Genomic DNA, 16385 nt, shown 5'->3' with positions numbered 1-16385 from the left:
AAGCTGGAGATTCCCAGGTTGGCTTCATACTGTTATACTTGTAGTGAGAATTTCGAGCCAGTGTATTAATAAGCCCTTTGAAACCAATGAGAACAAAGACACAATGTATCAGAATCTCTGGGACACAGCCAAAGCAATATTTAGAGGGAATTTTATAGCACCAAATGCCCATAGAAGACAGCAAGAAAATCTAAAATTGACATCCTAACATCTCAATTAAAAGAACCAGAGAAACAAGAGGAAACAAATTCAAAAGCAGAAGACAAGAAGTAAGATCAGAGCAGAAATGAAGGAGTTTGAGACATGAAAAACTTTCAAAAAAATCAGTGAATCTAGGAGCTGTTTTTTTTTTTTTTTGAAACAGTTAACAAAATAGATAGACTGCTAGCCAGACTAATAAAGAGGAAAAGAGAGAAGAATCAAATAGACATAATAAAAAAATGATAAAGAGGATATCACCACTCATCTCACAGAAATACAAACTACTATCAGAGAATAGTAAATAAACTAGAAAATCTACACAAATAAACTAGAAAATCCAGAAGAAAGGGATAAATTCTGAATACATACACCCTCCCAAGACTAAACCAGGAAAAACTCAAATCCCTGAATAGACCAATAACAAATTCTGAAATTGAGGCAGTAACTAATAACCTATCAACCAAAAAAAGCCCAGGACCAGACAGATTCGCAGCCGAATTCTACCAGAGTTATAAAGAAGAGCTGCTACCATTTCTTCTGAAACTATTCCAAACAATAGAAAAAGAGGGAATCCTCTTTAACTCATTTTATGAGACCAGCGTCATCCTGATACCAAAACCTGGTAGAGACAACAAAAAATGAAAATTTCAGGCCAATATCCCTGATGAACATTGATGCAAAAATCCTCAGTAAAATACTGGCAAACCGAATCCAACAGCACATTAAAAAGCTTATCCACCATGATCAAGTTGGGTTCATCCCGGGGATGCAGGGCTGGTTCAACATATGCTTATTAATAAACATAATCCATCACATAAACAGAACTAATGACAGAAACCACATGATTATCTCAATAGATGCAGAAAAGGCCTTCGATAACATTCAACACTGCTTCATGCTAAAAACTCTCAAAAAGCTAGGTATTCATGGAATGTATCTCAAAATTATAAGAGCTATCTATGACAGTCCCACAGCCAATATCATACTGAATGGGTAAAAGCTGGCAGCATTCCCTTTGCAAACCAGCACAAGACAAGAATGCCCTCTATCACCACTCTTATTCAACATAATATTGGAAGTTCTGGCCAGGGAAATCGGCAAGAGAAAGAAATAGAGGGTATTCAATTAGGAAGAGAGGAAGTCATATTGTCTCTGTTTGCAGCTGACATGATTGTATATTTAGGAAGCCCTATCATATCAGCCCAAAATCTCCTTAAGCTGATAAGCAACTTCAGCAAAGTCTCAGGATACAAAATAAATGTGCAAAAATCACAAGCATTTCTATACACCAATAATAGAGAAACAGCCAAATCATGAGTGAACTCCCATTCATAATTGCTACAAAGGGAATAAAATACCTAGGAATACAACTTACAAAGGATGTGAAGGATCTCTTTAAGGAGAACTACAAACCACTGCTCAAGGAAATAAGGGTGGACACAAACAAATGGAAAAACATTCTGTGCTCATGGATAGGAACAATCAATATCATGAAAATGGCCATATTGCCTAATGTAATTTATAGATTCAATGCTATCTTCATCAAGCTACCATTGATTTTCTTCACAGAATTAGAAAAAAACTACTTTAAATTTCATATGGAACCAAAAAAGAGCATGCACAGCCAAGACAATCCTAAGCAAAAAGAACAAAGCTGGAGGCATCACACTACCTGACTTCAAACTATACTACAAGGCTATAGTAATGAGAACAGCATGGTTTTAGTACCAAAACAGATGTATAGACAAATGGAACAGACCAGAGGCCTCAGAAATAATGCCACACATCTGCAACCATCTGATCCTTGAAAAACCTGACAAAAACAAGCACTGGGAAAAGTACTCCCTATTTAATAAATGGTGTTGGGAAAACTGGCTAGCCATATGCACAAAAGTGAAACTGGACCCCTTCCTTACACCTTATGCAAAAATTAACTCAAGATGGATTAAAGACTTAAATGTAAGACTTAAAACTATAAAAATCCTAGAAGAAAACCTAGGCAATATCATTCAGGACATAGGCATGGGCAAAGACTTCATGACTAAAACACCAAAAGCAATGACAACAAAAGCCAAAATTGACGAATGGGATCTAATTAAACCAAAGAACTTCTGCATAGCAAAAAAAAAAAAAAAAAAAATCAGAGTGAACAGGCAACGTACGGAATGGGAGAAAAGTTTTGCAATTTATTCATCTGATAAAGGGCTAATATCCAGAATCTACAAAAACTTCAACACATTTTCAAGAAAGAAACACAGAACCCCGTCAAAAAGTCAGTGAAGGATATGAACAGACACTTCTCAAAAGAAGACATTTATGCAGCCAACAAATAATGAATAAAGGCTAATCATCACTGGTCATTAGAGAAATGTAAATCCAAACCGTAATGAGATACCATCTCACACCAGTTCAAATGGTGATAATTAAAAAGTCTGGAAACAACAGATGCTGGAAAGGATGTGGAGAAATAGGAACATTTTTACACTGTTTTTGAGAGTGTCAATTAGAAGACAGTGTGGTGATTCCTCAAGGATCTAGAACCAGAAATACCGTTTGACCCAGCAATCCCATTACTGGATACATACCCAAAGGATTATACACGATTCTACTATAAAGACACATATGCACATATGTTTATTACAGTACTGTTCACAATAGCAAAGACTTAGAACCATTGCAAATGCCCATCAGTGATAGACTGGATAAAGAAAATGCTGTGTATATATACCATGGAATACTGTGCAGCCATCAAAAAGGATGAATTCTTGTCCTTTGCATAGACAGAGATGAAGCTGGAAACCATCATTCTCAGCAAAGTAACACAGGAACAGACAACCAAACACCACATGTTCTCACTCTTACATGGGAGTTGAACAAAGAGAACACGTGGACACTGGGAGGGGAACATCACACTCCAGGGTCTGTCAGGTGGTGACGGGATAGGGGAGTGAGAGCATTAGGAGATACCTAATGTAAATGACGGGTTGATAAGGGGAGCAAACCACCATGGCATGTGTATACCTATGTAACAAGCCTGCACATTCTGCACATGTATGCCAGATCCTAAGTATAATTTTTAAAAAGTGTACTTATTGTTAATGACTATACATATGGCATTTTATTGTTTCATTATGTGGATATTATAAAATTTATTTTCCCAATGTGTCCAAATGTTGTTGGACATTTGGATTATTTCTAGTGTTTGACTATTGTAACTACATTGCAATGAAAATCTTTAGTTCTCTTTTCAATTTTTATGGAGGTGGGATTGCTCTATTAAAGGATTTTCTGTGAGTCTTGAGTAGATGGACCTCCTAATTGCCTTCAAACATTCGAGGTACTTTTTAACTGTTGTGAATTTTTCAGCTGTATGGAATAAGGTGCCCAGCCCAATTCCTTGATTTGCACTGGGCTCAGGAGTCTGTGAGAGGGAGTTTGAATTCAGTGTGCATTGCCTGTCTGGAGAATGAGTTCCTCCAAAGAGCAGAACAGATTGGAGAGGTGAAGGGTTCCTGAGGTATGTGGTCTTTGAATGAAAAGGAGATGACTGGGTGGCAGAGCCTGGTGATCTGCAGGCACAGAGGTCTCAGGTTTAGTGTGAAGTGGTGCCTGATTGAGCCAGAGTTTTCCCTGGAGGGTGTTCATATAGTTCATGCTGTAAAGGAAAAAATGGTCATTAAGGGCTCAGCCACGCTGCTTTAGGATCTCGTCTGAAAGGACCTACTTGTGAGAAGGTGAAGGATTTTCCTCAGTTGTGGACAGGAAAGCCTGAGAAAATTGGCAGGAGTGTGTCCAGTGACCATAGGCAGCGAATGATGGCGATAAACGGACAGCAGGGAAAGATTCCAGACAATAATTGTGATTGTCTATGAAGGCGCCTATCACCAGTAGAGGAGGGTCTGAGAGAGGAAAAGATTTAAATAAGAGAAAATAGGAAAATACACGATTTCTAATCAAGAAGGTGGATGATCTCAGAATATTAGAAATATTGCTGTAAAAGTGAGACAAACATTTTTACATACAGGTGCAGTCAGACAGTGTATGTGTTGCATACATTTTAAATTTCATAGTCATTCGAATTGGCTCTGAAAATGAAACCTTCATGAGTTTGTATTTCACCAGCAAGGTATGAGTGTGTGCACACCTAGAGCTGTTCTGGCTGTTGCCACCTGTTGTTCTTCCCTTCCTCATCACTGGTTAATGTTGACCAGAAAATCCCCTTAATGTCAAGTAGCCTTCAGTAATCTGCAACTAAAGGAGAGATGGATTCTCAAGCCACTCAGAGACATTTCAGAGCTGTTCATTTTGAACCTGTAACACTTATGGGCTCTGCTGTCAGGTGTTTTGGCTAGCAGGCGTGATGACTTGTACTGTTTCACCTTGTTTAAGCTGGAACTACATTTTGCAGAATTCTCTTCCCCTTATAATTTTGGGTTCAAGGTGACTAAAAGAGGAGTTGACACAGAATTTGCGATTACTTCTTGCAGTTCATTGTGATTAGGTGGTGACAGACAGATGTAGAGATGTTAGCAAAAGGCTCCAGCCTTTTCTTGCTGTGCTCTGCCCTGCGTCCAGCTGTTTTTCCCAAGTGTTGATTCTACCAAGCAATATGGACCCAGGCCAATCATAAGATGCTTGGTGTCTTAGTCTATTAGCGTTGCTGTAAAAGAGTACCTGAGGATGGGTGATTTATTTATTTATTTTTAAATTTAGTTTTGTTTTATTTTAAGTTCCGGGTAATCTGTTCATAAGACATCCTCTCCCATGACCCAAGCACCTCTCATTAGGCCTCTCCTCCAACACTGGAGATCAAATTTCCACGTGAGATTTTCTTGGGACAGGCATCCACACTATAGCACTTAGTAGCAAGTCCCAAGTCCTTTCCCCCAGCTCCTTCTTTGCCATCCACTTCTCCATCTGGAGGTGCTAATTCCTCTGCCTGGCTGGCTGGGGACTCCTAGGATCCTCCAGCCTCACTTTTAGACCTTCCCTTTCTCAGCTCCTCTTGTAATTGTGCAAACTTTGATTCCTATAATAAATCCCTTATCTGTAACTCATAGTAGTTCTGCCGCCTTAAGTGAACACTGACTGACTCACATCTTTGTTTTGAAAATTGGGAAAACATGATTTTTTAATAGCTAGTTTTCCTTTATCCTTCCTTCTCTTCAAATACATACACATAATACAGTAGAAATACTTTTGGCTTTCATAAATGCTTTTTATCTTCCATGACTGTTTGCAGCATCTCTTGAAATTCCTACTGTTACACAGGTATTTGTATTGTCAATGTATATCATAATAGGATTGCTATATCCTGTTAATTAATCAATAGAGATTTCTTATAGAAGTTTGGTCTTCTAAAGAAACTTGTATTCTTCTGAAAAATTGTCATTTCTTCAAGTGGCTTCATCTGCAAAAGATTTGTTTAATGTCCTGTGGTTTCTTACAGTGTTAGAAATTCTTTAATTAGCTACAGGTATTAAAGAGGTCACATGGGTATTTTTTTTCCATCAGTGTTAGGGAGTTCTATCCTAAGGCTTTTGTTGTGGAAATACATCTTTTAATCTAATTGATGCAATGTAAGATTAGCTTACTAGTATTAAACTACATGAAAAGAGCAAGATTGTATCTTTTACTGAGAAGTAATAGTGGGATATTACAACTGAATTGAGTTTTTCTAGAGGTAATTTTTATCTACCTTTAAAAATTTTATCACAAACAAAATATGTGTTAACGGTTATGAAAGCAGTAAGTAAGATTAGTAACAAGATCAGAAGAGTAGGCTAATTTATATTACAGATTTTAATATGACCTATAATATAGTAATAAATATATAATATTTTGTGAGTATTGCAAATATGAAAAAACTATGATTTAATAAACTTTAAGAATTTTTATGGGGACTAAAAATAAAATTATTCCATTGAAAACATAAATATATTTTGTGTTAAGATACTATCATTTTAAAATAATCAATAAACTCTTTAAAATGGCATTATCATACCCCCAAAGTATCTCAGTAAAGGAATTTTTTAATAATAGAGAATCATACTCAAAAAGAAATTTTAGATTTAAAACTTACATGAAAGCCTTATCAGTTAAGGATTTCTTGATTTGAAATAATATCTCCCTGTATAACTTCCTCTTTCTATCACAAAATCCTTTTCCTGGAGATGGTCCTATTTCTGTCTTTTACTTACCTTTGAAAGTGGTTGTTTCAGACATACATGATTGAAATCTCTGATGGGCACCAGTCTACTGGGGAACCATGTATCTCCAGTCTCATTCAGTCAAGTGATGTGATCAATGGTGAAATGGCTTATTCCAATGTCTTGTATGTTTGAAATTCTCTGTCCCAAATTTGAAAAGCCCATGTCAGACATGTTGAAAGCTGAAATAATTATTTCAATCTCAAAGATGCCTTTGGACATATGGACAATTATCACAGTGTCACCTTATTCTCATCGACCCAGTTTCAACTTGAGGAAATATGTGTAATGATTGAAGATTGGTAACTGTCTGTTTTTATGTTTGGGTTCTGAAGTTATAACACAAACACAGAAGTGGACACATTTCCTTAGGGAAATTGGCACCGAGGACTCTAACTTATCTCTGTATAATTGTATATTCTTTGTTAAAATTTATGTTTATGTAATACTCGATTCTTCTCTTGCCTTTCATTTTCCCTTCTCCTTTCTGTCTGGTAATAGGTAAATCTGAAATACTGAAATACAATTTAACTTTCTCAATTAGGAATTCTATCAAATCTCATGAAAGGTGATTGCCATGCTATATATTACACAGTGCAGTTGTGCTGAGAGCTGAATATTCCAATTTTGCTCCAGTCAGTGAACCGTAGGAAACAGTTTCCACAACAAGTCCAATATTATTGACTCCAAATAGATGATCATTGTAGTAGTCATCTCATTGCAGTATCAGCGATACATTTAGCATTTAGGAAAATATTATATTTTAGAAAAGAGCAATGCTGAATAAAAAGCAGCTTAGTAATACAAATAGTGGATTCATCACTGAACTGCTTTAAAAAAATAGTTGAAAATAACTTACTCTTGTCAACATATTTGATTAACATTTTAGACATTTACTATGATTCCTGTTGTGGCTCTGAAATATGTCTTGTGAACATTACTTTGTGTAAATATGTTTTCAGAATGCCATCTCTAAGAAAATTAAGTGAATCACAGTTTACAGAGCTTGCTTAATTAAAAATGTGTACTCTATTTAGATTACGTTTTTCTTAATGAAGTGACTTTTTTCTCTTTAGATCTACTGTTCCAAGAATGTTTATTATCCAGCCTGTGACTATTGGGGAACTATAAAAATTGGCATAAAACTGTATTATCATTAGAATAATACTTGTGGTAAAGAATGAAAAGAAAACATTTGCAAAAGCATTGTTATAATTCAGCTAATAGAGTAAAAAAAAGACCATAGAGTGAGTTTTTGCTTAGACTTTTTTTAAATGGCTCTAAATATTGTTCTCTTAAGTGATATGGTATTTGAGAGTCTTACATAAGTTTGTCAGATATGTCTTACAGTGTTTTCTACTAAAATATACGTACATGCTAATAAACTTGTTCCCATCAAACTGAGTGAAAACCTAGCCCTTGAGTACTGGTTATTTTCAGAAATGCGCTAGGAAAGGAACAAAATTTAGTGAAGATATTGCATATTTAGTCTACTGCATATAAAAATAGCAATTAAGAGCAAAGACTTTGGAGTTATCCAGACCCAAATTATACCAACTCAGAGTCCAATAATATAGTTATCAATGTCTAGGTTGCAGTTTATTTCTATGTAAAATCTATTATATGCCTGTAATCTTAGCATGCGAGGCTGAGATGGGCAGATTGCCTTAGCTCAGGATTTCAAGACCAGCCTGAGCAACATGGCGAAACCTCATCCCTGCTAAAAATACAAAAAATTAGCAGGGTCTGGTGGCAAGTGCCTGTACTCCCGGCTACTTGGAGGCTGAGGCAGGAGAATTGCTTGAACCCGGGAAGCAGAGGTTGAAGTGAGCCAAGATCACACCACCCTACTCCAGCCTCGGTGACAAAGTGAGACTCTGCTGCAGGAAACAAACAAACAAAAAAACCCAAAAACTATTGGAGCTATTTCTTTTCTTCTGTCCTTTTAGCTTGTTTTCCTAAAGGATGGTTAAATCATCTCACTTTTTCAGACAAAAATTGCATTCATGAATGGGATTTATTTATTTATTTTTTCTAATACTGTTTAGGATTGGGGCAAGAGGCAATGTTCAAAAACCCAAAAAACAAAACCGAGAAATTTGGGTTTTAGGAGAAATCAGATCTTTAAATAAATAGAAACAGTGACATTTAGTACACATGTGAATCAATTTGGTAAATACTGAAGAAGAGACAAGTTACTGTTGAGTAAGATTTAGTCGCCTTAATTTTCAGCACTTTGAGTAAATAAGCATTGTGTTAAATTACTTCCTGAGAGTTTTCCTCAAGATGAGAAAAACTTGCTTTACTTTGGGCTGCTGCTTGCTGACTTACTATATTGACTTAGCACTTGAGATCTAATCAGAAGAACTGATTTTAGTGAACTCATTTTTGGCGTGGGCTGTAGGTTGCAGATGTGCGTAGATTGTTGTCTGTTTCTATTTTGTCCTGATCTATGGCTGCAGAGTCTCTGAACTGACTGCTTGGTCTACCTAATGTTTGTCATGGAGTCCTTTTGACTGGAGGTCAAATAGCGATATCTGTAATTGACAGCATTTCATTGAGGATACAACTGTTTCTGTGTCTTGATGGTTAGTGACTGAAGCTGATCTAATTGGCACTACCAAGTTTGTAGTGCCAATTAACAGTGCTCAATTAGGTATTCTGTCTGGCTTTCAAGTTTTGCTACTGAAAAGCTCGGAGAGGAAAGCATCTCTTTCTTTGGGATGACAAGAATATGAAAAATGATAATGGCAAAGGAATGCCAGTTATTTTAAAGAATTTGAAGTGATCACAATTAAAATTTTGAGTAGACAGCAAAACGTATTTTTTCCTCTTGATATCTTCCAAAGAAAAATAGAAATGTCTTCCTGTGTGGCATTTTTTCTTAATTGATGAAAATTATTATAATGATGATAGCTGTCGTATGTTGATTTAAAAAAAAAAGTGCCAAGCACTTTACCTACTATATTTCATTTATTCTTTGCATCATCTTTATACTGTAGACTCCTTAGTATGGCCACTTTACAAAAGTGCTTGCTACTTTTTACCTTCCTGAATCTCAGTCATTTCTTCTCTACAAAGAAAGTGATAGGCGAAGTTGGAGATTTTAACAAGGCCTGTTTAACCCCAATATCCTTGCTCTTACAGCTATTCTTACAGTATCCCAAATATTCAATGCATTCATTTTACTTGGCTACGTTCCTTGTGAGTTTCTGATAATTAACTTGTCCTCTGCTCAGCGTGATGGAAACCAGTTTATTAGTTTATTATAAGACAGGGCTTGACTGATGTGGTGGTGATTCATAAGCAGGGCAGAAATTATTGCCAGAGGGTGCAGAGGACAGCATTCTAAGAAGGAACTGTGTTTGCTTCTGAGAAAAAGGTGGACTTCAGCTTTCTGAGTGTAAGCAAATACAGGAGACAAGAAGACTTACGAATGAAGACAGTGAATGAGCCTCAATGGTGTGACGACATCAGCTGGCTGAATGCCTTCATGGTGTAAAATACTCCTGTAGCTCCCCATTGCCTTCATGATAAAGCCTTCCATGGCTCTGTTTGAACCTTTACCTGCTTGCCTGTGAGTAACAATGATAACAATGACAGTAAGAGCTGAAATAATCAAACTGAATAGAGTGCTTGTTCCACTGAATAGTGGCAGATACCAACAAAATGTTAGTTTTTTGGTTTAGCCATCTCTGTAATCATTCTTTGCAGTATACAAAGGTATTAAATGCACTAATTGGTTGAGGCAATAGTTTTTAATTAACCATGAGTTTGCAGGCTCTGGGATAAAGCATTCATGTACCGTCACCATCATTTCATAGTTGAATGAACTGAGTCTCAGAGACATTGAGTAACTTGCCTAATGTCACACAGCTGAGTGAGGGATGAAGGCCAGATTGAAACCTGGGTTTGCAGATTCTAAATCTTGTGTACTGAACTAGAATACTCTCACATCCTTGTAGAGGATTGATTGGGCTCTCTAATTTAAACAAAGATGATTCATAAACGGAAGATATCAGCTGTGGTCTGCAGATGTGTGCTGTTTGGTTTATTAAATATGTTTTATTTGGAGACTCCTTTTTTGTGTGTGTGGTTGGGGAGGGGAGCTGCCCTGTTTGCTAAAGGCCCCATTTGTCATTGGGCTACTTCACACACCCAACTTCCCTGCAAGGGACGATATTTGTGTTAATAACTCTGGTCTAAAAAGCTCAGATTAGAGAGTTCTTTCATTCCTGAAGTGTGATGAGAAACAAAGATTCCACAACCACTTTCCCCTAGGATATTTTGTAACTTTGCCAGTAATTTTAAAATATGGCTTGCTTTTAGCTTCAACCCATTTCCTCCTCCCTAGCCCAACCCTATCAATATATAGAACAAGTGCTCAGAAAACTATTGGTTTCCAAGAATGCAGTTATTAACTCTGACCTTTACGTCTTGTCTTTTAAACCTTCCTCACATAATCAAGGCTTCTCTTTGACATCTCTGATGATTAGCTCCTCTTACTGGCAGACTGGTGCCTCTGCCACATGGGAGTGCCATTACACAGTAAAATTAATACCTCCTTCAAGGATTTATTTAGCTTTTTCTGACACACTCAAAAGAGCAAGGGAACACATGCCTTGCTTTCCCTTGGGAAGGTGGAGTATTAGATGATTAAACTGGTAGGAAGCATTTGAATATCCTCCGTAAACAAGCTTTGTATTTAGGCACACTGATGTTTCTTTGAAGTTGTTTATTGCATTTATTTTCAAAGTTAGTTTGAGAGAGCTTTTACCAGTTATTTGGAAGTTATGTGCCATTATTGCTTTCCTTGTTGCTTAAAAAAAAAAAAAAAAAAGGAATTTAAAATCAGCTACCAACTCTGGATTTTTCTTTTTCAGATGCAAAAGAAATTGTTTTAAAAGCCCAGATCTTAGCTGGAGGAAGAGGAAAAGGTGTCTTCAATAGTGGTTTGAAGGGAGGTGTTCATTTAACTAAAGAGTAAGTCTGGAGGTTTTAATTCCTTGCCTTTGGACCAAGCAGTTATGGAAGGTCTTGCTCATGATTGAAAGGCACACGGAGGATGGTTGGGGGCCAGAGCACTAGAAGAAACTGAAATCATAGGTAGAGGGCTCTGGCAGTGCCCTAGTTTTCCTTCTGCTCCCACAAAAGGATTTTTCTTACTAATTGGTAAAAACTTGACAGTCCTTCTCTTCTAGACAATCAATGATTCATCATAAATGTTGGATCTGATACGACTTTCAACTGAAATGCTACTTCCATAATGTCATTCCCCTATTCAAGAACCTACAGGGGCTCCCCATTACCAGTGGTGTTTGGGGTACCTCCCCCCGATAGTCCAAGCCTTCCTTTATTTGAGCCTGTCTTTTCAACTTCTTCTCCTGCGTCTCCTAGCACTAAACGCTTTCCTCTCCCTGTTCCTGTCACACACCTTTTTACTATTTACTTTGATTTTTACCCTCTTCCTATCCCACTAATTGGTCAATATCTTTCCAGTTTTCCACTGTCAGGTCTTCAGTCAACTCTTATCTAAATCTGGTATGCATTTCAGCATTACCTCTTTACTATCACTGTAACTTATTTGGGTAAAGAGGTCAACAAAGCCACTTTCGTTTCATTTACTCATTCATGAATTCATTTTTATTTTGCTCCCACTGAGCCTCTAGTACAGTGCTAAACACATAAGCAGAAAGACACATGGGTCTTGTGAGGGTGAAGGTGAACCCTTTGCAGTGTAGACATGAGGCTATGTGTAAGGACGCTGTTTTAAAATGATTTTTAACAGACATTCATTTTCTTCTTTTTTCTTCTTTCTCTTAGCCCTAATATTGTGGGACAGCTGGCTAAACAGATGATTGGGTACAATCTAGCGACCAAACAAACTCCAAAAGAAGGTGTGAAAGTTAACAAGGTAATATGGATACTTTGGATCGTTTTCTATATATGTGTTAAAAAATTGAAAAGAAAACCATTCTTTAGTTTTTGACAGAATCTGATGAAATACTGCTCTTTGGCAATATGCCATTTTACTTTTAAAGCTCATCCAATCTGTTTAGTAAGTGGTATGTCTTTGAGGAGAAATAAAAAGGGCTCTATGATAGTAAGATTATTTATTATCATTAGCATTTAGCAAAAGTGGATGAGGGTGAGTGACCAAGCAATGGCTTTCCCTCTGAAAACACAGATGCATTCTCTTTAGTTGAGAGGTGCTTGCTATGACAGCCCTATATTCAGTGAGGGACATTTGCTGCTCCCATACAGTGACCCCCAACCCCAGGCGTGTCTGTCAGAATTACCTATGGTGATTGTTTTTCTAAGTGCCGCATTCCTTATTTGGGGATGACTATAATTTTGAGCCATTTTTGTTGCTGGGGGTATATTGCATTATGAAGGTCAGCTGAAGCGCCCAAAGTATGTATAGCATGTGGACACCCCTCCCACACCCCCCCCCCCCGCCCCACCACACACAAAATAAAGCCCAGAGGAAAGGGGCCTGCCTCAATCATGGAATTGTGAGTGGTAGAGCTGAGACCAGAACCTAACTCTACCTGCTGCTTTAGATAACACATTACAACAACTTAGAGTTTTCCACAAAACTCTCCCTGAAAAGTAAAAACAGGTTGTCACCACTGCAGTGTCCTGCAGTGGTTGGTTCACAATGAAATATCATTACACACCCATCAAAATGGCTTTTTTTTAAGCAACGTGGAAAGCAGTAATGGCACATAACTTCCAAGAAAGTGTAAAAGCTCTCTCACACTAACTTTGAAAATAAATGCAATAAAGAACTTCAAAAAACATCAGTGTGCCTAAAAACAAACCTTGTTTACTGAGGATATTCAAATGCTTCCTACCAGTTTAATCTACCTTTCGCCATCCCTTTTGTGTATCCAGACACTAGAACTATCTACATGGGTTGCAGAATCCAGTGGAAAATAAAAAGGCAGGGACCTATGTTAAAATTTCAAGACAGCTATAGCTAAACATTAAATTCCTATACAACTACACTGATCACATGTGTCAGCTCTGAAAAGCATCCGTGGTTAGAAGGTCCTGTCCTAAGAGCAAATTAGGGTCCCACATTTTGGGGTGGCAACTATCTGCCCCATTGACATAGCATCACAGATCAGTGGTCCTTACCAGTGCACCATGCTGCAAGACACTACAGTGGTTACATCCTGTTTTTACTTTTCAGGGAGAGTTTTGTGGAAAACTCTAAATTGTTGTATTTATCAGCATTTAGTTCACTTTATTTTGTTAATTTTTGTGGGTACATAGTAGGTGTATCTATTTATGAGGTACATGAGATGTTTTGATACAGGCATATCATGCATAATAATCACATTGCAGTCCTTTTTTCTTGCTGTGTAGCAATCTATGATATGGATGTACCTACCACAGTTTGTTTAACCATCATTTGTTGAAAGATATCTGGGTTGGTTCGTATTAGGCTATTACAAATAAAGCCGCTCTAGACATTCATGAACAGGTTTTTGGTATGAATATAAATCTTCATTTTGGGGAATAATTGTTGGGTTATATAGAAGTTGTATGATTAGTTTTTTTAAGAAATGGACAAATATTTTCCAGTGTGGCTGTTTACATTGCCATCAGCAGTGTGTAAGTCAGGGTTCTTCACATTCTAGCCCACATTTGGTGGTGGTGATACTATTTTAGCCATTGTGATGGGTGTGTACTGATATTTCACCGTGATTTTAATTTGCATTTCCCTAATGGCTAAAGATGTTGAACATCTTTTTATGTGCTTATTTGCCATCTGTAGATTGTCATTGGTGAATTATCTGTTCATGGATGCTATGGTCTGAATGTCCCCTCCAAAATGCATGTTGAAATTTAATCCCCATTATGCTGGCATTAAGGGGTAAAGCCTTTTGGGAAGTGATGAGTCATGAAGTCTCTGCCCTCATGAATGGATTAGTGCAAGCTTGTCCAACCCATGGCCCACAGGCCACATGCATCCCATGATGACTTGGAAAGTGGGCCAAAACAAGTTGGTAAACTTTTTTAAACATTATGAGATTTTTTTGCAATTTTATTTGTTTAGCTAACCAGCTATTGTTAGTGTTAGTGTATTTGTGCTTATTAATGTTTCTGGATTGCTGGCTTCTCTAGCACCTAATACCCTGCCTGAGATTTATGAGGCCAAAGAAAACACAGCGGACTCACTACCATGCCCTTTCTCGGACCTCAAGCTCTTTAGCTAGTCTCCCGTTTTCTCTATAACTTTCAGAGTCACCTTAAGTTTTATGTATATATATGTCCAAGGTTTTTATTTGTACTTAGCAGGAAGAATAGGGAAAAATATGTCTATTCCATCTTCTCAGAAGCAGAAGTCCCAAGATTATAGAATCTTTTGATTCTAAATTTATTTGAGAAGCTATTTAAACACATACACACATTTATACATGTCAGATATTTGTTTTCTAAGTCTGTGCCAATGTGTTCTATGTTCCTGGGCCTAGTACTAGGGCCATGAGACAGTGCTACTCATCATGCAGTCCTGCATTCAGGACTGGTAGTGTTTACTGCTCTGTAATGAATTTAAAGTTTGAAAATATACATTTCGTCTTCTCTGTTCATGGGTATGTTACAAATAGTTTGTACACTAACATTTATCTCTTGACCACAATTCAAGTAGAATGGTATTTTTAAGAAAACAGATTCAGTGGTAGATAGGTCAATTTTAACTTTCTCTACTGGTGGACTCCACAAAGACGATGTGTCAACATATTCTTTGTTGAGCTCACATTTCTGAGCTTCACAGATGAAGCTCTTTTGAAATGTATCTAATAGAGCTGCTCAGGGATGAGTGTTTGTGGAATCCATTTGGATCACTCTATAACCCTTCCTAAAATACTCTGACATCCTGGGTCATTTGGAAGACATGACGATGTCAACAAACTGGTCTTTGTTGTATAAAATTTCTTGAATTATCTCTTGATAATTATTTTCCTGGTGACATTTTCTTAAAGAGTCACACATTATTCCTACAAAGCAAGAGTTGTTTCAGACAGCAGCTGGGCTTCACAAATAGAAATTTGGTGGAATACAGATCACATCTGTCAACATTTTTGAAGATTAAGAATAGGACTCTTGAATGACACTTATCCTAAAAAGTTATAATTTTGTGTTGCTTCTAAGAGTAACACTGAAAGTCATTAAGTATTATTCACTAGACTAACTCTGTATTAGAAAATGTACAGTATTAACACCATAGACCTAAAAGCATAAACAAAACACATTCCTCATTTTGTATTTTGTGCCAAAGTTTTTAAAACCACTCTCTCCTCCTAGAGAAACTTTTACAGTAAATGATTATCTTAATTTCTTAAAATGTTTGTATTAATGTTGATGCCTAGAAAGGCAAACTATAAGTGACAAGTTGTTACTGTATTTTTTAAGGAAAGAATAGGACTAAGTATTTTTGCTTCAAACATTTTCCTACTCCTCAATCTGAAAGAATTGACAGTTTTAGGCAACCTGAAGGCTGAGAGAATTAGGTACTAGCTGATGGTTTGACCTCCATCGTTGGTGAGGACAACCAACTTGAAATCAGAATGGTTCTGTGCTAATTCTAAAACTGTGTGCTGAGAAATAGTTTTTATATACTCATGAGCTTCCATTTCTGATAAATTAATATGAAAACTTGTATATTTTATTTTTAACTAATGGTAAATTCAACAAAAGTTTGAAAAAGAGGAGTTCTGTATTCATTGCATTATAGCTTTTTAGATCATCATATATTGATCCCATTTCATGTGACCTAAAACAGTGTTTTTGTGGTATCTGAGTAGCTAAAATCTAATGCTACTTAATGTGTAACTTTTTAAGTAGAACCCATTACTAAACTACTTGTAAGAAGAGCAATGTAACTGCTTTCATTATTTTCACATCTATTACTGATTATTTATGGGTTGTTTTATGTTCTTTAAACAACTAAGACATCTTTCA

The 16385-nt window shown here is 36.8% G+C and overlaps 1 protein-coding gene across 4 annotated transcripts in view; it reads left to right on the top strand.

Moving 5' to 3' along the window:
- SUCLG2 (succinate-CoA ligase GDP-forming subunit beta) overlaps positions 1-16385 on the top strand; it is a 279639-nt gene that overhangs the window by 125121 nt on the left and 138133 nt on the right. For all 4 annotated transcript variants that reach the window (XM_032290424.1, XM_032290422.1, XM_032290426.1 and 1 more), the window contains exons 3-4: positions 11294-11393; positions 12234-12324. In XM_032290424.1, the coding sequence (XP_032146315.1) occupies positions 11294-11393; positions 12234-12324 (191 nt within the window). The remainder of the gene's footprint in view (positions 1-11293; positions 11394-12233; positions 12325-16385) is intronic.

Source organism: Sapajus apella, unplaced genomic scaffold (assembly GCF_009761245.1).
Source record: "Sapajus apella isolate SASKATOON/1434 unplaced genomic scaffold, GSC_monkey_1.0 scaffold23, whole genome shotgun sequence".
Lineage (NCBI taxonomy): Eukaryota > Metazoa > Chordata > Mammalia > Primates > Cebidae > Sapajus > Sapajus apella.
This window is presented reverse-complemented; position numbering and strand designations above follow the sequence as displayed.